At 43.7% G+C, this 22500-nt stretch overlaps 1 protein-coding gene across 2 annotated transcripts in view; it reads left to right on the forward strand.

Annotated features, from left to right (window-relative positions):
- LOC108713990 (HEAT repeat-containing protein 3) overlaps positions 1-22500 on the forward strand; it is a 61439-nt gene that overhangs the window by 14758 nt on the left and 24181 nt on the right. For both annotated transcript variants that reach the window (XM_018257779.2, XM_018257778.2), the window contains exons 4-7: positions 6385-6497; positions 15457-15566; positions 15654-15794; positions 22486-22500. The exon at positions 22486-22500 is cut by the window's right edge and continues 263 nt beyond it. In XM_018257779.2, coding sequence (XP_018113268.1) covers positions 6385-6497; positions 15457-15566; positions 15654-15794; positions 22486-22500 — 379 coding nt within the window. The remainder of the gene's footprint in view (positions 1-6384; positions 6498-15456; positions 15567-15653; positions 15795-22485) is intronic.

Here is a 22500-nt window from a genome sequence, read left to right on the forward strand (position 1 = left end):
TCTCAACCACTTCCTTAGGCTGGCCAAGAGCTGTATTTTGCAGCCAGCAGTTCCTATGCTCTGTCTCATCATTTCTTAAAAATGATGCTGAAAACCATTTTCTATCCGGTCTCCGGCATCAGATCTTTTCGTGGCCCTGGACTGTGTGAGTGAAATATTTTGTGATTGACCCATTCTTTCATATTAAAGAAAAGATAATAGAGCTGCACTTGGTCTCTGGAATTCCCTTCTGTATTTTATACGATTTTATCTCAATCTCTCTGCATTTTACAAAATGTCTTAAAACATCTGTGAGAGAATCTTAGAAACACTTCAGTAAACACTATTTCTCTTGCCTAATTGGGGGACACAGGCACCATGGGGATGAAGATCCTGCAGCTTGGAAAAGGACACTAACTTGTTAACTTTTGACTCCTGCTCTGGGCTTCATCCCCTGCCTCCTCCTACTATATCCAGTTTCTTTTAGTGTCCTCAGAGGAGAAGACACAGAAAAACTTGTGGCTGGAGCAGTTGATCAAGGACCACGGTTATGATCATGCCACAGATGGGGACCATTGATCACTTTCACGCGTCCCCCCAGCTGTTTAGGTTCCAACCTAAAAAAGATCCCGTGCCCAACAGCCTTTCCGCTCTACGGAGGTCTGCAGGCTAGCTCCCCTCATTCCCTGTGACTGTGTTTCCGCTCTACGGAGGTCTGAACCAGTCTTGCTATTCACATTTATTTTATTGTTTCTTTGTGTTTAGCAAGATATATAAATTTTTTTATATCTTCAGGGATTTCCAACCTCCATGGGCACTCAACGGCTGGATGGACTGGGTGAGTATATCTATATTACCTATGTCCGCCTCTCCCCCCTTCTAAAGGCCCAACTCACTCTCTCTACAGTCACACAGCGCTCTTTCGTTCAGCGCAACTCTCCGGCGCTCACTTCCGGTTCTCTCTGCTCCCTGGGCGCCATGCGGCGGTGACACGCATATTGTCACTGGCGCCAAACTAGCGGAACGCGCACTTCCGGTTGTTCGCTTCGCAGCCAGCAACCTCCTGCGCACTTCAGCTCTCCTGAGACTGAATTCCTGTCGCCCACATCAGAGAGACACCGGATCCCTCATCTCGAGAGACAACATCTCAGGCGAGTACACGCTTCCCTTGCTCCTATGCGCATTAGGCTGCCTGTACTTTATGCTAAAACGTGTGACTTAGGGAGCTGGGAATAATCAATATTTCCCTTCTCTCTTGCAGGCTCTATCTCAAGGCCCTGCGCCAGGTTATCCCCTGCCCCTCCTTTTATCTTTATACAAGGAGTTTAGGCTGTATTGCCACTACGATATGGCAGACAAAACAGAGGAGCCCAGGACCTCAAAGTCCTCAGCACCTTCTCGCAAGGCAGCACAAGTGTCTTACCTTGCATGTGCAGTGTGCAACACCAAATTTCAGAGTGTTTCGTCTGAATCTGTCTGCGCAGCGTGTAGACACCCTCCCTCTCCACCTGCTGCCAACACAGCCAGCACTTCAGACACCGAATTGGTCCGTGCTCTCTCTTTCACTTGCTGGACTACAAAATTTATCCCGCATTCCTGAGACTTTAGACAAGGTTCTAGAAAGACTGTCTAATCCTACTAGGTCACAAGACAACAGACCTACTGCCTCTAAACGATCCATTATCTCACCCCCAGATTCCCCTGGGGAACAGTTTAGCCCCTCTGATGAGGAGGGACAAATTCCTTCAGGCGACGAGTCAGAGGATCAACCTGACCCAGATCAGGACACTCCTAGAACCCAAAGGGAGGTAGAGGGACTTATACAGGCAGTACTTACAACGCTCAATATCGAAGACACAAATTCAACTATAGAGCCAGCCAAGAACATTTTTAAGAGGCAAAAGAAAGCCACCTACATCTTTCCATCATATGAGCAATTAGAGGAGATTGTCAAATCTCAATGGAAAACCCCTGATCACAGAGTGCAAATCTCCAGGCGTTTTTCCCAAACCTATCCTTTCCCACAAGATTGCATTGATCTCTGGTCATCCCCTCCGGCGGTTGACCCACCAGTTTCCAGACTTTCCAAGGCCACCACTATCCCAGTGGCAGACGCAGCGTCATTCAAGGATCCAATTGACAAGCGTCTAGAGGGATTCTGCAAGGCAACCTTTACAGCATCCGGTATGGCCTTCAGACCAATATTTGCTATAGCCTGGGTAGCCAAGGCTATGGAAGTTTGGGTTGAACAGACAGCACAACTTATTGGGTCTGATGACCCCTCTACCGACGCCCTCTTATCACAGATAGCAGACGCCACTTCCTATATCTGTGACGCTTCATTAGATGCTGCTAAACTGGTGGCTAAGGCATCAGCACAATCCGTAGCCGCCCGAAGATTCCTTTGGTTGAAGTCATGGTCAGCTGATCTGACATCCAAGAGATCACTCGTTAGCCTCCCCTTCCTGGGAAAACAGCTTTTTGGGGCCGAGTTAGACAAGATCATCTCACAAGCCACTGGTGGTAAAAGTACTTTGCTCCCTCAAACTAGAGCGAAGAGAACCACTTTTAAGAGAAGACCGTTTTTTCGGCCCTTTCGCCAGGGACAGCGGACGAAGTCTCAAACGGACAAGTCCACCTCCAATTTTCGCCAACGCTACCAGAACAAGCAAGGAGCCCACTGGTCGTCTTCAAAGGGACAGGCCAAGCCCTCCCAGGACAAATCCGCCACAGCATGAAGGCGTACCCACCCTCGGAGGGACCCCCCTAGGCGGCCATCTAATGTCCTTTCGAGAGGTGTGGAAAGACCAAATAAGGGACCATTGGGTCTTTCAAGTAGTGTCTCAGGGTCTCCTCATAGACTTTGTTCATCGTCCTCCACGCAGATTTTTCGTATCCCGACTGCCCCTCAATGTTCCCAGAAGGCAAAAGTTCCTTTCAGTAATCAAAAACCTCTGTTCAGCAGGGACTATTCAACCAGTGCCTCCAGGGGAAAGAGGATGGGGATACTATTCCAACCTTTTTATGGTCCCCAAAAAGGACGGTTCCCTGAGACCGGTTTTGGACCTAAAGGACCTCAACCCCTTTGTGAGAAAGCTCCATTTCAAAATGGAATCCATACAGTCGGTCCTAGCATCCATGGAGGAAAACGAATTCATGTCAGTCATAGACGTCAAGGACGCCTACCTCCATATACCGATTCACCCAAATCATCACAGATTCCTCAGGTTTTATGTCAACGGCAATCATTGGCAGTTCGTGGCGCTACCATTCGGTCTATCGTCCGCTCCCAGAACCTTCACCAAAGTGATGGCAGCAGCACTAGAACAGCTCAGGATCAGGGGCATCACAGTTATACCCTTCCTGGACGACCTCCCTGTCAAGGGTCCGTCTGCGGCGATTGCCCAGTCACACACCTCTCAGACACTCAAGGTTTTGGAGACTCTGGGTTGGGTCATCAACTACAAGAAGTCACATCTCTGGCCGACACAAACCATAGAATACCTGGGGCTGATTCTAGACTCCCAACGAGCGACGGTCTTCCTTCCACAAGGGAAGGCCAATGTCTTACAGGCGCGCATACAGACACTCAGATCAACCACCCCTGTCCCTCTTCGCACGGCTATGCGAACACTGGGTACAATGGTCGCTTCATTCCCAGCCATCCCATATGCCCAATTCCACACCAGACCTCTCCAACACCTGATCCTCGGGCATCAACGGAGGGATTGACGGCACTTGGACCGCCTGATAGTGATCCCGGTGCAGGTTCAGAATTCCCTACTCTGGTGGACCCACCCCCTCCGTTTCACGCAGGGAAGGCCCTTCCCCAACCACACTTGGACGGTGGTCACGACAGACGCAAGCTTAACAGGGTGGGGCGGAGTTCTAGGGCAAAGAACAGCCCAGGGCTGTTGGAGCCAAGAGGAGAGACTTCTCCAGATCAACTTATTGGAACTAAGAGCCATTCTGTACTCACTACAACACTTCTCGCCATTCCTTCGGGGCAAGGCAGTGAGGATTCAGTCGGACAACGTGACCGCTGTGGCCTACGTGAACCACCAAGGGGGCACACGCAGTCCCGCATCCTTACTGGAGGCAGCCAAGATTCTGACTTGGGCAGAAGACAACATTCCAGAGCTCTCCGCGGTGCACATACCAGGGGTCGACAACTGGCTGGCAGACTACCTGAGCAGGGAAACTCTAGACCAGGGCGAATGGAGTCTCAACCAGGAGGTCTTCCAACTGATCGTGGACAGGTGGGGTCTTCCAGATGTGGATCTCATGGCATCCAGATGCAACCGGAAGGTTCAAAACTTCGTTGCCAGAAGCGTAGACCCGTTAGCTCTCGCGATAGACGCTCTGGTGATTCCATGGAACTTCGCCATGCCCTACGCATTCCCTCCACTAGCTCTTCTTCCGAGACTCATAAAGAAGATAAAGCGAGAGGGAACTCGGACCATTCTAGTGGCACCATACTGGCCAAGACGGCTTGGTTTGCCGACGTGGTGGACCTGTCCATCGACCCATTTCATCTCCCGGCAAGAGAGGATCTGCTAACACAAGGGCCCGTCAAACACCCGAATTCTCATCGCTGGGCTTTAACGGCGTGGCTCTTGAAACCTTAGTCCTTAAAAGGTCGGGGGTCCCCACGGCAGCCATTCCAACCTTGCTTCGCCACGAAAGCCGGTATCCGCAAAGGTCTATCATAGAGTGTGGAGAACCTTCATCGGCTGGTGCGAACAACGAGACATAGATCCACAGCGGGCCTCCCAGAGTGACATTCTGTCCTTCCTCCAAGATGGGCTCAACAAGGGCTTGGCGCTGAGCTCTCTGAAAGTGCAGGTGTCAGCCCTTTCCATTCTCTTCCAGAAAAGATTTGCCTTACGGAGCCATGTCAAGACTTTTTTACAAGGAGCGACTAGAATCGTGCCTCCCTATCGATGTCCAGTTCCCCCATGGGATCTCAATTTGGTTCTCTCCGTCCTTCAGGGGGACCCTTACGAACCTATTGCAGTCGTTCCGCTAGCCACACTTACCGAAAAGGTTGTTTTCCTACTGGCAATCACGTCTGCACGTAGAGTTTCGGAACTGGCTGCACTCTCTTGCAGGTCCCCGTTCACCATCATCCACAAGGACAAGGTTGTTCTTCGACCCACACCTGACTTCCTCCCCAAGGTTGTCTCGGAATTTCACCTCAACCAGGACTTGATAGTTCCTTCGCTTTGTCCGGAGCCCCGGAACCCCTTGGAAACCAAACTAAACAAGTTGGATGTGGTTCGAGCACTCAAAGCCTACTTGGAAGCAACACAGGTGATGCGGAGATCAGATTCCCTTTTTGTTCTCCCGAGTGGCCCCAAGAAGGGCACTAAAGCTTCCAAGGCAACGATAGCGAAGTGGATCAGATCCACCATCATCAGAGCATACTCCGTGAAGGGCAAGGAGCCTCCACTTCAAGTAAAAGCTCACTCAACACGAGCCTTGAGTATGTCTTGGGCAATTCGTCATCAAGCGTCTGTTGAGCAAGTCTGCAGAGCAGCTACATGGGCATCTCCGCATACCTTCACGCGATTCTATAGGCTGCACACACAGGCCTCAGCCTCAGCCAGCTTCGGGAGGAAGGTGTTACAGGCTGTCATTACCTGATCATCTTTTGGGGTTACAGTGTCCCGCCCTCAGGGGTTGCTTTGGGACATCCCCATGGTGCCTGTGTCCCCCAATTAGGCAAGAGAGAGAGATTTTTGTACTTACCGTTAAATCTTTTTCTCTTGTCCTATATTGGGGGACACAGGCCTTCCCGCCCTGTTTACTGCTGTGCAACGTATTACGTTTGTGTATAGTTACTCCGTGTTGGGAGTCCTTGTTTTGAAGGTTTTGAGGGGGTTGAGGACTCCTTCTCTGTTTTGGGTTGCTTATCTTACACTCCTTCGGTTGAAACTGAATATAGTAGGAGGAGGCAGGGGATGAAGCCCAGGGCAGGAGGAGGAGTCAAAAGTTAACAAGTTAGTGTCCCGCCCTCAGGGGTTGCTTTGGGACATCCCCATGGTGCCTGTGTCCCCCAATATAGGACAAGAGAAAAAGATTTAACGGTAAGTACAAAAATCTCTCTATGTTACTGCCACCTGCTAACTGCAATGCCACATATGAGCGCCACTCCCTATCTTGGCCAACTTTAAACCATATGTCTCATACCCCCCCCTTGACCTTTAGATTAAAGCTCTATTGAGCAAGACCCTCTATACTTCCTGTATTGGTCCATATTTGATGTATACACCCATCTGTTATGTAGCACTGTGGAATATGTTGACACTTTATAAATGTTTGTTGTAATCTCTGTTAGCAACAGAAATCTTGACTGGGATTTTTTGTATATTTTATTCAGTTGTCTTTTTTTTTTTTTTACAGTGTACAACAGGTTTAGATGTCAATATGGAATCTGCAATGAAAAGCAAAGATGTGGCCAAAAACTATGTGGAAGATATTGCAAACCAGGCTCTTAATGTGCTGTGGAATGTCTGGTAAATGAGCTCATCGACCAAATAACAAAATTAAATATTAATCTTGCATTTATGCAACATTTTTGGCAAATTTTATTAACCATTTTTGTTTATATGAATGTCTGAAATGCATGTTGACAGGCGGAATCATAGTTTGTTGCAGATACTGGCGATACAGTGTAATAAATATGGTAACGTTTAAAATTAGAAAAATTCTTACATTAAAGTAGAGGGTTGCATGCTATACAATTTTTAACTTCTGTATCCCTGGTTTATATTTGCTAGATTAGAAAAAATAATCTCTGCGGCTATCTAGTTTACAAACGGTAATCAAACTAAATAAGTTGTGTGATCAAATACCTTGACATTAAAGGGGACCTGACACCTAAAAAAATATTCCAAATCCTATTTAATCAAGTTAGTCAAGCAAAATAAACTTTTTTAGCACCACATAAATTATTTGAATCTTGTTTCCTTCAGTCTGGGAATTCATAATTATTGCAAGCAGGCAGGAGCCATTTTATGGACACTGTTATAAAGGCAAGCCTTGCATCATCTAAAAATCTTGTTTGTGCACATAATGGGGGACCTGATATCATCCCCATGAACTGGTTACACAATAAAATGGTAAAAACAGAGGGGGAATGTGGGGAGTGTAGTAACATCTAGCAAGTGCTGAATGGAAAGTGAAAGTAGTGACCTGTCCCTCAGGCAAGCAGAAAGACCCAGAAAAAACACAACGTTTCATACCGACATTGGACTTTTATCAAGCCTGCTGTCCATGTTGAAAAGTAAAGACCACGGGCAAGCAGGGGCAGGCAATATTTGATTTAGCTGAGAATTTTAAATGAATTTATATCGGCAATTAAACGGTTTAATAAAAAAAGAATTTGAATTTCATGTTTAATTTGAAAATTACTTTTATCATACAGCTTTTCATGTCTGGGTGACAGGTCCACTATAAAGGATCATCAATATAAATACATTTTTCTCTTGCCTATTTTGGGGGACACCGGTACCATGGGGATGAAGATACTGGCAGCTGGAGAGCGAACACTAAGATGTTAAAGCGGACTCCTCCTCCTGCTGTTTACTTCATCCCTTGCTCTCCTTTTATCGGTTTCTTTTAGTTTTCTCAGAAGTAAGACACGGACAATGGTGGCTAAAAGCACTTGGGGCCAGTGAACTACAATTCCAGAGCCTCTCCAGCTAGCAAGGTTTTTTTCATACCTACAGATCTACGCCCATCTGCCTTTCTGCCCCCCGGAGGACTGCAGGCAAGCTCCACACTTCCCTGAGTTCCTGCTCCATGCTCCATGGAGGCTGCACCATTCTGTTCCGGACAGGGAATATCATATTACGGGCAAAAGTGAACTGCTGGCTGGACTGGTGAGTATAACACTCGCCAACATCTCGACCCGCCGCAGGGTCCCGCTCTAATCGCACCTCCTTGACCATGCACAGAGACATGTACCGACTTCTCCACTTCCATCGTGAACCCGGTACTCTGGAGGAATCCTCACTCTTTCAGGCCCTTTGCCATTCTCCGCCCACTAGCGATATTATTTCTTCGGGGCCCACGAGCCTATCTCCTCGCGTTGTGACTTCCGGGTGCTTGGCAGGACCTTCTAATTAGCCAGGAACCAAGCACGCCTTTTTTCAGAGGAGCCCTGCGCACAGCCAGCAGCAGAGCACCCTCTGCTTCCAGTGAATTGACCACAAGCAAATATTTTCTCTACTCTTGCCCTCCCACTGTCTCCATAGTGTCTGCTCTCCAACAGCATACACTTACTCTTGCCTTTTTTCTGCTCAGTCTTTCAAACACACTGGAAGTACTCTAATGCCCTGCTCCCCAGCCAACTGACCTTCATAATTAGAAGGCTCAATACATAGGGGACAAAAATGACAGAACAGAGGAGGCACCTGCACGCAAGACACCCCTGGTGTCATATTTTGCCTGTACAGTATGCAAAATAAAATCTTATATTGCTTCTGCTGAACCTGTATGTTCAGCATGTAGATCCACAAATCCTATCCCACCTGCACCCTCCCCCAGTACTTCAGACACTGAGTTGACACATGCACTCGCTCTCTCACTATCAGGATTACAAAATCTGGCCCGCATCCTTGAGGCACTCGACAGAGTACTAGAGCGTCTGTCAAACATAGCTCAAACACAGGACAACCGTCCAGCTGCTTCGAAGTGCCCCACCACCTCTCCTCCGGGCTCACCGGGGGGCCAACTCATACCTTCTGATGAGGAGGGACAGGTCCTGACAGGACGACTCTGATCAAGAACCTGATCCAGACCCAGAGACCCCAAGAACACAAAAAGGAAATTGAGGGACTCATTCAGGCTCTATTAAAAACACTAAATCTGGAAGACATTACCACTGTGATAGATTCAGTAAAGAATATCTTCAAGAGACAGAAGCAGAATTCTTGTATAGTCCCTGCTAATGAGCAGTTGGATGAGATTCTCAAGTCCCAGTGGAAAACGGGTGTCCAATCGCTTTTCCCTAGTGTATCCCTTTCCACAGGAATGCTTAGACTTGTGGTCTTCACCACCTGTAGTAGACCCACCAGTCTCCAGGCTGTCAAGAACTACCACTATCCCAGTAGCGGACGCAGCAGCAGCATTTATTTCAATGTTTTTTATTGGGCAATTTTTAAATTTTACAATACAGACTTTGCATAAAAGTCAATATATATATAATGTACATAGCCTTGTTTACTTAAATGCTTAATAACCTATACGGCATTTTAACATAACATAGTTAAAGATACAGTATTTCTTGTATAAAGAAAGAAACTAGGCCTAGGTTTATATAAAGCAAATTGTCTCCTTGCAGGCCTTTTCGAACCATAAAAACTAAGAAGTCCAAGTAGAATATAATAATCAAAAATAAAACATTGTAATAGTCTTTAAGCTAAAGTATCATCTCAGAATACATTTTACTCTATTTCCGGTATCACCTTCTTTGTATCAATCCTTATATAAATTCCAGAGAAATAAATTTAAGTTTTAAGTGAACCAGAGCTTTTTCTTATACTTATTTTGTGAATTACCCAAAGTGACATACAATACAAAAAAAAAAAAAAAAAGGACTACATCTACAACTAAACTACACTAAAACTACACTTAATTTGCTGTAAACCATATTTGTTGCATTAGTAACTTATAACACTACCATTGTGAGAAAGTATCTTCTTCTTTCTAGCAGTATCATCCAGAGTCGGCGAATATACATGCATACATATGTAAGAGGATAGTAGATAGAACAACTAACCAATTAAATCTATGAATAATTTTGTTTCAGGATAAACCAATGACCACATTCTAATTTTAGCCATAAATGAATCTAGAGATCCAATTTTTGTTGCCCACGCCTTTTCTGCAGAAAGATTAAATTCTACCCTTTTTATTATCTCCTCAATTTTTGGGATATAATTCAGTTTCCAATTTTCTGCTAATAGGATTCTAGTGGAGACATAAACATGGTTATGAATAAATCTTTCTCTTGGTGGTAAGTCAATGACTTTCAGGTGTAACAAAGCCATGTGAGGAGGAATATGAGATAGGTTAACTGGAAGTCTTTTTAGTATGTTCTCCACTTCCTTCCACATGTCCTGAATCTTAGGACACTCCCAAAACACATGTTCCAGTGTTCCTTCCATACCACAGTATCTCCAGCATAGTGGGGAAGCACTGGGGTCAAACCTGGTGATCTTGTCTGGGGTCATATACCACCTCCATAACATTTTAAGCAGATTCTCATGGTGAGAGACACAGCGGGACGACCTTTTTAATGTCCTCATAGCAAGATCCCAATCCTCTTGTGTTATATCTTCTTTAAGATATTCCTGCCATCTATCTAATTGCTTATGGGGTATTCCTTTTTGATTATTTAGTAATGTTAGGTAAAAGAGAGCAGTACCTTTCAGGTGTGAATTCTCAGGTGATAATAACTTTTTTATCTGAGGGGGAAGTTTAATTGATATAGGATTGTGCGTTTTAAAGTATTTTTGGATTTTGTTGTATTTATGTACATCTGAACTAGGTAGACCATATTGCCGAACAAGTTCATCAAAAGGCCTAAGCTCCGAGTCCTGGAATAATTTATCAACTGAGCTAAGTCCCAGTTCAGTCCAGTTATCTAGAGACTTTTTTCATTACATACATTAAGTTATTTAAAGGAACCGAGACTTCAGATGCCAGTGGTTCATCTGAGCACTTCTTAACTAATTCTTGCCATGTATTTATAGTATTAGCTATTACTGTATTTGAAACTTTAGTATTAGTCTTCCATGTTAGTTTTGTTTCTAGTAGATTCTTATAAGGAACACTAGGGTTGTATCTCTGCTCCAACTCAATCCACTGTTTGCTCAACTCACCTGTCCAAATCCCTCTGGACTGTTCCAGGATTGTAGCTTTGTAATATAGTTCTAGGTTTGGTACTCCAAAACCCAGATTAGAGGCATGTAGTGTCAGAACTTTGTAAGAAAACCTAGGGGCCTTGTTAAAAAGAACAAATTTGTTAAGTAAATTTTGTAATGGGGGAAAAAATCTTGGGGGTACTTTGATGGGGAGATTCCTAAATAGATATAATAATTTGGGGAGGATCATCATTTTGAACGCTGCCACTCTTCCCAACCATGAAAATTCCATCTTTGTAAGTGCTTCCAACTGTGTTTTCAACCTAGAGATCCACGGTTCAAAATTTTCCTTGTATATTTGTGATATGGAGGGGGTAATGTATATGCCTAAATATTTAATTGATTTTTCTGACCAGGAATAAGAACATATATTTTTAAGGGAGGTAATTGTTTTTGAGTCTAGATTACAAGGTAAAACCATTGTTTTATTTTTGTTTAATTTATAGTAAGATATTTTGGAGAAATGATTAAGTTCTAATTCTAAATTTGGGAGTGATATTGTGGGATTTTGTAAATATAATAGAATATCATCGGCGTATAAGCCTAATTTAACTTCCAGATCACCAAGCTTAACTCCATGTATCAGGTTATTATCCCTGATTCTCTGTGCTAAAGGTTCCAATGTCAATATAAAAATCAGAGGGGACAAGGGGCAACCTTGGTGTGTGCCATTCGTAATTGTAAAGGGACTGGATAAAGAACCTGAAGATAGTACCCTAGCTGATGGTTCAATATATAGTGCCATTATGGCCTTATGCAGGTAACCAGAACACCCAAATTTTCGTAAGACAGTAGACAAATATGTCCAATTGACCCTGTCAAATGCCTTCTCTGCGTCCAAAGAGACAAACAGAGAAGGCCCTCGACTGAGGCCTAATTCATGCAAAAGTGCTAGCACCTTTCTAGTAGCATCACTAGTCATCCTACCTTTAACGAATCCTACTTGATCAATATTTACTAATTGGGGAATTAATGGGGCTAGCCTGTTGGCTATGATTTTGGCGTATATTTTAAGATCTGTGTTCAATAGGGAGATGGGCCGGTAACTGCTTGGATCACTTAAGTCTTTGTCTTCTTTGGGGATTACTGAGATAATTGCTGACAGAGATTCTTGGGGAAATTTACCTACTTTAACAACTTCGTTGAACATCTCTATTAACGGTTTGATTAATATGCTTCTATGTTTGATGTAGTAATCATTCAAAAATCCATCTATACCTGGGGCCTTGTCTCTCTTCAAAGTCTTAATTGCTACTTCTACCTCATTTTTCTGAAAGGGGATATTGATTTGCTTTTGTTCAAAGTCATCTAGGAATGGTAGTGTTATATTTTCTAGATAACTATCTAAGCAGCAGCATTTAAAGACCCAATAGACCAACGTCTTGAGGGCTTTTGCAAGGTAACTTTCACGGCATCGGGCACAGCATTTAGATCTATATTCGCAATTGCCTGGGTGGCGAAAGCCATGGAAGTTTGGGTGGAACAGGCAGCACAGATCCTGGGGTCCTGAGGACCCTTCTACCGACCTACTACTCTCTCAAATAGCAGATACTATAGCCTACATTTGAAACACAACCCTAGATGCAGCAAAATTGGTTGCCAAAGCATCAGCTCAATCCATAGCAGCACGACGTTTCTTATGGCTCAAGACATGGTCAGCCGACCTGACATCAAAGTGATCCCTAGTCAGCCTACCCTTTCAGGGAAAACAACTCTTCAGTGCAGAGCTAGATAAGGTAATATCCCAAGCTACTGGTGGTAAAATACCCTACTCCCGCAGACCAAGAACAAGAAACCTCCATTCAAGCGAAGGCCCTTTTTTGCTTCACCCACATCGAATGATGGCAGGGAAGCCCTTCCCCAATCACCAATGGACTGTGGTTACAACAGATGCCAGCCTGAAGGGATGGGGGCGCAGTACTGGCATAGAAAACAGTCCAAAGATGTTGGAACCAGGACAAGAAGCTACACCAATCAACCTCTGAGAACTAAGAATGATCCTCACTAGAACAATGAACACCACTCCTCCATGGGAACTAAGTGAGAATACAGTCAGACAATGTGACAGTGGTCGTCTATGTAAAACATCAAGGCACCTGCAGCCAGGCGGCACTAAGAGAAGCAAGCCGAATATTAAGGTGGGCAGAGGACAATGTACCACCAATCTCCGCGGTATACATTTCACGAGTAGACAATTGGATGGCAGACTACCTAAGCAGGGAAACCCTGGACCAGGGTGAATGGAGCCTACACCAGGAAGTCTTTCAGCTGAAGACGTTTATTGGGTGGTGTGAGACCAATAACAGGGACCCACAGAAACCAGGGTAGAGAGACATACTGTCTTTTCTTTAAGAAGGCCTGGTCAAAGGGTTGGCACTCAGTTCACTGAAGGTACAGGTCTCTGCTCTTTCCATCCTCTAGCCTTATGCAGTAATGTGCGAACATTCCTACAAAGGAGCAACTAGACTAGTCCCCCCCCCCATACAGATGCCCGGTTCCACTTTGGGATTTCAATTTGGTGTTATCCATCCTACAGGAGGATCCGTACGAACTAATATACACTGTTCCGCTATCTACACTCACGGAAAATGTAGCATTCCTACTAGCGATAACATTGGCCTGTAGAGTGTCAGAACTGGCAGCGCTCTCATGCAAATCTCCATTCACCATTGTCCATCAGGACAAGGTGGTGTTAGACCAACACCTGATTTCCTACCAAAGGTAGTCTCAGTTCCATCTCAAACAGGATTTGGTACCATCACTCTGCCTGGAGCTAAAGGTCCCATAGAGAAGAGAGAACAAGTTGGATGCGGTCTGAGCAATCAAAACCTACATACAGGCTACAAAAGACATAAGGAAAGTTGTTGTCCTGTTCATTCTTCTAAAAGGTCCAAGAAAGGGAACTAGAGCATCTAAGTGTAAGGCGTCCTCGGCGCATCCAAGATGGCGGCGCCCAGAAGAAGCCATGCGGCCGTCAGACGCATACTTTAGACGCTGGCGTCCAAAAACGTGCAGACGCTGGCGCATATTCTGGCGCACGTCCTGTAACGTCATCTAGCGCGTTTTGGCGCGAAAATACACCTATTTAAAGTCGCCAGAAGGTTCTCTCAGTGCCCGAGTATAGGTTCTTCTATCCTGAGTTCCTGGGTGCTTACTATTATTGATTCCTTGACCTTTACCTGAAACCTCGACTTTGATATCTTGCTGCTTGGACCGACCTTTGCCTGGAATATCGACCACGTTATCTTGCTGCCTGGACCGACCTTTGCCTGAACTGACGATTCTTCTGCCTAAACCCTTTGTACCACGAACTGTGTTTGCCTAGTTGCTTCCTCCTTGGTCCGCACTCCAAACTGCGCCTTCGGGCCCTGACACTAAGGAAACCGTAGCCAGGTGGATCCATTCCACCATTACCAGAGCCTATACAATGAAAGGAAAAGCACCTCCATTCAAGATCAGAGCACATTCCACACCCTCTCTCAGCACCTCGTGGGCAGTTCGACATCAAGCTTCGGCCACGCAAGTCTGCAGGGCAGCTACTTGGGCATCCATGCCCACCTTAACACGCTTCTGCAAGCTTCACGTACAGGCGTCAGCCGAAGCCAGCTTCAGGAGGAAGGTGTTAGACTGTTGTTAACTGAGCACCTTAGGTGTTTGTGTCCTGCCCTCAGGGGTTGCTTTGGGACATCCTCATGGTGCCCGTGTCCCCCAATATAGGCAAGAGAGAGAGATTTTTTTACTTACCGTTAAATCTTTTTCTCTTGACCTACATTGGGAGACATAGGCCTTCCCTCCCTGAATTAGTTTTATATGGACAACACTATTGTCCGCTCAAGTTCAAGTTTTTTCCCATGTTGGGAATATTTTTCGGTTATGGCACTTTCGAGGGAGTTGAGGGACTCTCGTTTCTGTTTTGGGCTATATGTTTGTTCCCTCTTCGGTGAAACTGAATCCAATAGGAGGAGAGCAGGGGATGACGCCCCACAGCAGGAGAGGAGTCTGCTTTAACATCTTATCGTCTGCTTTCCAGCTGCAGGATTTTCATCCTGTAATCTCTATTACATCAAGGTTACAAAGGAAGGCTGGGACTAGGCGTAGGTAAGAGGCACGTGCCCAGGTTGCAGCAGTAGGAAGGGGTTAGGCACATGACTCTTCTAACTGTTTCAGCAGCAGTTTCTTTTTGCATATGTTTAATGGAAATTATCATGTTTAATGTAGAGTGCAACTGTGCTCTCTACAGCTGGGAATCTGCAGGTTGCACCAAGTTGACCCCTGAAGGCAGGTTTAAAAAAATTAGATCTACTCCATCTTATTTGAGTATAATGAAGGCAGAAACTTCAAAGTTCCACTGATGTTTTATTAAAGCTCTACAATACGCTGAACCTTGTTATTAATAGATCCATGCCAACATAACTGTCTACTGTTATCCAGATTTAAGAGATATGAACTCATTCATCTGTTATATTAATCTTTATTTATATTTGGTTGCTTTTATTTTACATTAGAAATGATTCTGTCTAACCATGCATGGTGTCTTTTGCAGTGAAAGCAGTAGTAAAGCACTGTGTGTATTCAACAAGGAAAACTGCGTGGACATTGTTCTTCAGTGTCTGAGCAAGTTCCAAACAAATACTGATATGGCAATTTCAGCAGGTGAGGGATTTATTGCTTACAGATGCATGAATACAACTTATTTAAAATGCAGCTTAACCAATTTATTTTTTGTATTTGTATCCACAGCATATTGCCTACAGACAGTCACAGAAGATAATCAAGATCTTTTGAACTCCATTGATGATGCTTCTCTGCAGATGCTGGAGCCTGTGATGTTAGCCTCAGCTACTAACATGGATATTTGGCTACTACAGACTGTAGTTGCTGGTAAATATAAAATAATATTTTGATGTACCCTCTAATGCTTGTCATTTTTAATTAGCATTCCAGCCAGATTTACTCAGATTCCGGTGTGATCTACCCTCCCCCTCTCTGCACTGGAGCTCATGTGTGCGTGTCCACTTGCTCACAGGAAGCAGTTACACACATTATCAAATATTGAAGTGACTATAGAGGAAGATGACCTGTGCCCCTCCCAGGAACCACAACTGCAGGGTCTGCTTCATCTATAGTTAAGGCGCTGGTTTAAATCACTGGTGCCTTTCCTTCTTTAAATATCCTTAAATACTACATATACTGTATTGCTTACACCAACTAGCTCAGTTCTACAGCAATAATTTTACTATAGATACTAAAATTTATAATCTTTTTCAACATTGGTTTAATTAAGTTGGCTTGTTTTGGGGCCTAACTTAGCAAGGTTACTAATGTATGGCAAACTATAGTACAGGTATCGATGATTCAGACATATTTATGTTTAAAATATATTGGACAGAAATAAATGTTCATTGTGGAGGAAGGAAGAAATTAACAACACTGCACAGTCTTCTGTAAAAACAGGCAACTTTATTAGATCACTGTAACTTCCAAGGACAATGATTCCGCATCCTAAATGCATTGTAGTGAGATCCAGAGGGTACTGGCATTCCAAGTACATTATATGCAATGATATCTGAATTCCCTGACCCTCCTTTACCCTTCCAGAAAGCAGTTACCAAAAGGCTGAAGTAGATTTTCAGAATTCTGCAGGTCAAAATGAACTCCAAAATTGTATGCACAGCTACAGAGTCCATATATACCATCAAAGCTATTTTAGTAAACTTGGATGCTGGAGTCCTCTAGTGACCAAACAGAGGTATAGCCATATAACTTGAAAAATTTCCCAAAGCATGCTTGTAAGTTAAAAAAATAAGTTTATTACATCTTACCTAGCACTTTGTCATAGGCAATGCTTATGACTAAGTGCTAGGTAAGCATGAAACGCGTTAGGTGCTATAAGGGGACTTTTTGATGTTTTATAAGATGTAATAAACTTATTTTTTAACTTACAAGCATGCTTTGGAAAATTTTTCAGGTTATATATCAATATACAATACCAACATAGTGGAAGATGTGAGAATAATACGCAGCAAGCTAATCTCACATTAAATGCACCCAGATCCATGATTTGGGTAGACTTAAGTTGTGGTGATCAAAATTGCAGAAAGTTCCCTTATCCAGAGAAGTTCCAAGCATTCTAGATAATAGATCCTATGCCTGTACAACTTTTCTGACCTCTGATGAAAAATGACAGTGGCCTTACTGTATTTCAGTGGACTCATACGGGACCCCACTGAGAACCATACTCCCAAGTTGAGAATATACCATTTGATAACCACCCCAATTTACATGGTCCTTTAGCCAGTATTATATCCACGAGCAAACGCTATTACCAAGACCAATAAACCTTAATTTAAAAAGCAGTCATTTATGCAGCACTGTATCAAAAGCTTTGGCAAAATATAAATAGATCACATCTATTGCAATCCCTCTGTCAGAGTTCCTACTGAGCACTAATCCTACTACCATAACGAGTTAGCCCATGCTTCACAAATACTAAACTGAGAACATGGGCAAATATGGACAGAAACCAAAGCAAGATACAGCAGCCCAGCTGGAACACTATACTAACAGCTCTCGACAGGCGCCAAGTAAAGAAGGGACTGGTTAGTCTACGCCGGCCTTCCCACACTCTGAACCAACACCCCCTGAACCAACGCTAAGCGAATTGATGGGGGCAATACTGAAGAACTGCACAACAGCCACTGCACAACTGGAAGAACTTAAAATAGAAATATCATTAAAGGAGAAGGAAAGGTTAAAACTAAGTAAGCCTTATCAGAAAGGTCCATCTAAATATACCAGTAAACCCCCAAAATAGTGCTGCTCTGAGTCCCCTGTCAAAAGAAGGGGACATTTCTTTCCTTCTATTGTGTACACATGGGCTTCTGTATCAGACTTCCTGCCTTCAGCTTAAACCTCATTGCCCTGGGCAAGAGCATGCTCAGTTTGCTCCTCTCCCCCCCCTCCCTTCTCTACTGTAATCTGAGCCCAGAGCAGGGAGAGACTCATGCAGGAAGTGATGTCACACCACATTAATACTGCAGCTCTTATACTAAACAAAATGAGAGTTTATAGAGCTTTTTACTCAGGTATGGTAAAACATTCTACAGAATAAATATAGCATTTTAGCTTGCACTGTTGCAGCTAATCTATTGGCAATAAAATAAAAATAGTGCTGCTCCAGCAGAATTCTGCACTGAAATCCATTTCTCAAAAGAGCAAACAGATTTTTTTATATTCAATTTTAAAAATCTGACATGGGGCTAGACATTTTGTCAATTTCCCAACTGCCCCTGGTCATGTGACTTGTGCCTGCACTTTAGGAGAGAAATGCTTTCTGGCAGGCTGCTGTTTTTCCTTCTCAATGTAACTGAATGTGTCTCGGTGAGACATGGGTTTTTACTATTGACTGTTGTTCTTAGATCTACCAGGCAGCTGTTATCTCGTGTTAGGGAGCTGTTATCTGGTTATCTTCCCATTGTTCTGTTGTTAGGCTGCTGGAGGGAAAAGGGGGGGGGGTTGAGATCACTCCAACTTGCAGTAACGAGTGATTGAGGTTTATCAGAGCACAAGTCAAATGACTTGGGGCAGCTGGGAAATTGACAATATGTCTAGCCCCATGTCAGATTTCAAAATTGAATATAAAAAAATCTGTTTGCTCTTTTGAGAAATGGATTTCAGCGCAAAATTCTGCTGGAGCAGCACTATTAACTGATTCATTTTGAAAAAAATGTTTTTTTCCATGACAGTATCCCTTTAATGAGGCAGGATTTCCAATATGTAAAGGAGGACAATGGTGGTCGAAAACAGAGTATCCACTCTAGACGACCAAGTAACTCCTCTACAAACACTATAAGAAGGCTGCAACAACAACTCCAAACAGCACTGGATAAAACAGATGACTTGGAAAACCGACATAGGTGCAACAATGTCCGGGTCATTGGGCTACCAGAGAGGACGGAGGGCCAACACCCAGAATAATTTTCTGAAACTTGTCTGAAAAGACTTATTTGTGGCCTGGGTCTCGAAGGTGTTCATAGTAGAAAGAGCCCATAAGAGCCCCCCTTCCAGGAGCCCCACCACGGCCCTTTTTGCTAAAAGTCCTTAATTATAGAGACAGAGAGACGCAATCCTCAAAGCAACCTGTCAAAAAGGAGAAATCGCAACAATGCCCAAATCTCCTTCTATCCTGACTTCTCAATAGTCATGCAAAAACAGAGTGCAACATTACAGGGAGTCAAGAGATGTCTGCGGGAGGCACAGATCCAGTACAATATTTTCCAGCTAAAGATTCTAAATGGTGATTGAGCACATATCTTCACAACACCAACCGAAGCTGATAACTGGTTAGATGCAAGGGGCCAGTGGAGACAACCCCCTAACAGTCCGAGGCAAGACTAACAAGTCACTAAGTTCTGCTAAAGACCCCCCCACCAGCAAAATCTAAGGCTCCCCAGCAGTCACTGAAGACTCGGCTACCAGAGGTCCAATCCTGAAGTAAGGGGGACAGCATTGTCTCTTCCAGACCTACCTAACAGGTATACTGTTCCAGCAAATTCGGGACACCATGAGTGACATTTCTTTGCACAAGCTGAGTCACTTGGCCAGTACCAAGCTGAGAGTCTAACAATGGGGTCTGATACTTAACCAGGCAAACCATTAGAATACACTATAACCAGGCCAGCAGGGATAACGGCCACACATGACTAAAACCTAGTTACTAATACTAAGTTCTGGGTTTGAAGGGGCACTTACCCCAATACTGACCATTTCCAGGTCTTCTGTTATGAGTACTAGACCCACCCAATTTCGGGGGGAGGGAGGGAATCAGGGGAAGTTATTCATTTTATGCAATGTTGAAATGCTATATATGTATTCTGTGAATAATCGCAAATTGACTCAAGGGGGGGGGTGTACATATACTGTTAGGAATTTAGGGCTGTAATGGGTTGGGTTGTCCACAAACAAACCACAACAAGTAGCGCTGCATGTGGAAAGAGGGATCCCTCTATTATATGTGCTGTCACCCCATTACCAATTCAATGAGTTGGATATGAGGAAAATGCATGCAAAGTAACTCTGTTGATTGCTGTTCTGTCTAAATGCGACCTCTATGCTATAATAAAATGGTCAGAACTATATACTGTATATTGTCACATAAATAATGCACATTAGGGTGCCACGACAACATATGTATATTGAGTAGATTGTGATCACATAGGACCAGTAAACCCCAGTGAATATGTGGTGTGCAAAGTCACAATTGACATAGGCTTGAGAAGGTCTTCCAAAGTGGTCGATCACACGATCAAATGGCTATGGGCCAATATTGTGCTTGTGAATATTGGGGTGTGAGTGGGCCTCGCTGTGCGTACAGACCCAGTGCTCTGTTTCTGGTGATCGCTCTTTGCAACAACGTTTGTGCACTGTAAATGCACTCAGTTTGGTTGAACTGCTATAGAATAATTGTAAAGTCCAAGGCCCAAATAAGTGACTCAGCAGTCGCAGGACAGTAAACAGTGTGTCGCGGGGATTGTCCCAAAAGGAAATATTCTGCCCGAGTAAAATGCAAAGTTTTTTACAGACCGCTCCAGTCTATTGAATCAGCCCGATGTCCCTACTGCCTTGGTTCAACCTTCGGCACGCTATGTGTTCCTGGAAGAGGGGTACTCATTCCTCAGATGCAGCTCTGCGCCTCGGTAGGCGTTTCGCCACCGACCGTGGCTTTGTCAAGAGGCCGAGCGTCCGAAAATTACGTACTTATAAAGGTCACATCACATGACTGTAGTAGGAACAGCAGCAGTGGAGTATAATCCAATCAGAGTTCCTGTAACATGAATCACGTCAGTTCATCTTCCGCCTTCTAGAAATTATATATATCCACAGTTATTGGTCGGGAATATAAATGATGTGTTATTTATAAATCAGTAATCAATTCTCTAGGAGCACGTCTTAGTAGTCCATTATATTAAACTAGACTCTGAGGAGTAAAGTATAAGCAATGTAGAATTACCACATGCATAGTATCACTACCGCTGTCTCGCCTCATGGCATGGTGGTAGAATTAAAGGTGTAAACACAATTTTGGTATGCCAAATATTACAATTAATCATGTAAGGTTGAATAGAAATAAACAATCACAATTTTTGAATTATGCTGAGTGAAAAAAGAAAAGAAGATGTAATAAAGTATACAGAATTAATTAGTATAAATGAAAATAAAATATAAAATAGGCAACAGTAAATTAAAAAGTTGTTAGAAATGTACAATACAATTCAAAAAATAGTACGAAGTTACAATTCCAGTATGATATATCTGGTATATCATGGGCCCTAAATAAACGTATCTATTGACAAAGGCTTGGAAATTGAAATGACCGTTTACTCAAAATTCTGATTTAAAAGTACCTTATGTCACCATCACCATGAAGACGACCGATGCCTTACAAAATGGGATCCGGTGTACTGTCCATTGTGTGTGCATTGTGATCACAATCTACTCAACATACATATGCTGTCCTGGCACCCTAATGTGCATTATTTATGTGACAATATACAGTATATAGTTCTGTCTAAATGCGACCTCTATGCAAAAACAAGCAGCGCTGCATGAGGGAAGAAGGATCCCTCTTTTATATGTGCCGTCACCCCACTACCAATTCAATGAGTTGGATATGAGGAAAATGCATGCAATGTAACTCTGTTGACTGGTGTTCTTTCTAAATGTGACCTCTACTGCACTGGCCCAGGGTATTTCTGTAGAAGATCTTTATTCTGTAGAAGATATTTATTGATTCTTCTGTCTTCTTTTCATTTTTGGTCTGGGCAGGTGTATGCACATTAGTGTGAGCCAAAATTAGAAACAAAAAGTCGACTTTTCACTCTAGTGCATATACGCATGCCGGTGCCCACAGAATAGAAGAGGAATAAAGATTGTGATGAAGAACTTCTGCACCGGGCTGGTGCATTTTTTCGCTTACAGGAGCACCGGCCCAGGTATCCAGTAAGCTTTCACAATCACTGGGGGTTACCTATCATATGGCATCCCCAGTGATTCTTCTAAGGACCCAGCAGTTTTGGAGATTTACATGTAACAAGCATAGCATAGAATTTGATCATCTTAAAGCACATCCCTCCAGTTTCTTCAGATACAGCTAAGCCCTAACAAGAGCAAAGATCACAACCCCACATTTCTTCTTTGAATATGTGTATGGGGTATTTAGTGCATATTCCAGTTCATCTGATCATGTCCACAGTTATGTCATACAATACTCCTGTACTGCTAGGTTGTGCAATCTGTCTTGTTAAGGAATTAAAACATGCGAGGAGTCTGACTTGGATAAATGGTTTTGCACTTAAACTCCGGTTCAGGTGCAATTTGTTTATGGTCTACCATGCATCTTGCCTTCATTCTCCATACATACAATAGACCACCTTTTGGGTGATTCTTCAGAGTGCCCTGAAAAATTAATTGCTACAACCTACTGACCTCTGACTATAAATGCCTCCTATTAATACAGTTCAGACTTGTGCAGATCCTTTGACTAAAATTGATTGTTTGCTGGTTTTTTCCAAAGGGTCAGTTTGGAATC

Source organism: Xenopus laevis, chromosome 4L (assembly GCF_017654675.1).
Source record: "Xenopus laevis strain J_2021 chromosome 4L, Xenopus_laevis_v10.1, whole genome shotgun sequence".
NCBI classification, from domain to species: domain Eukaryota; kingdom Metazoa; phylum Chordata; class Amphibia; order Anura; family Pipidae; genus Xenopus; species Xenopus laevis.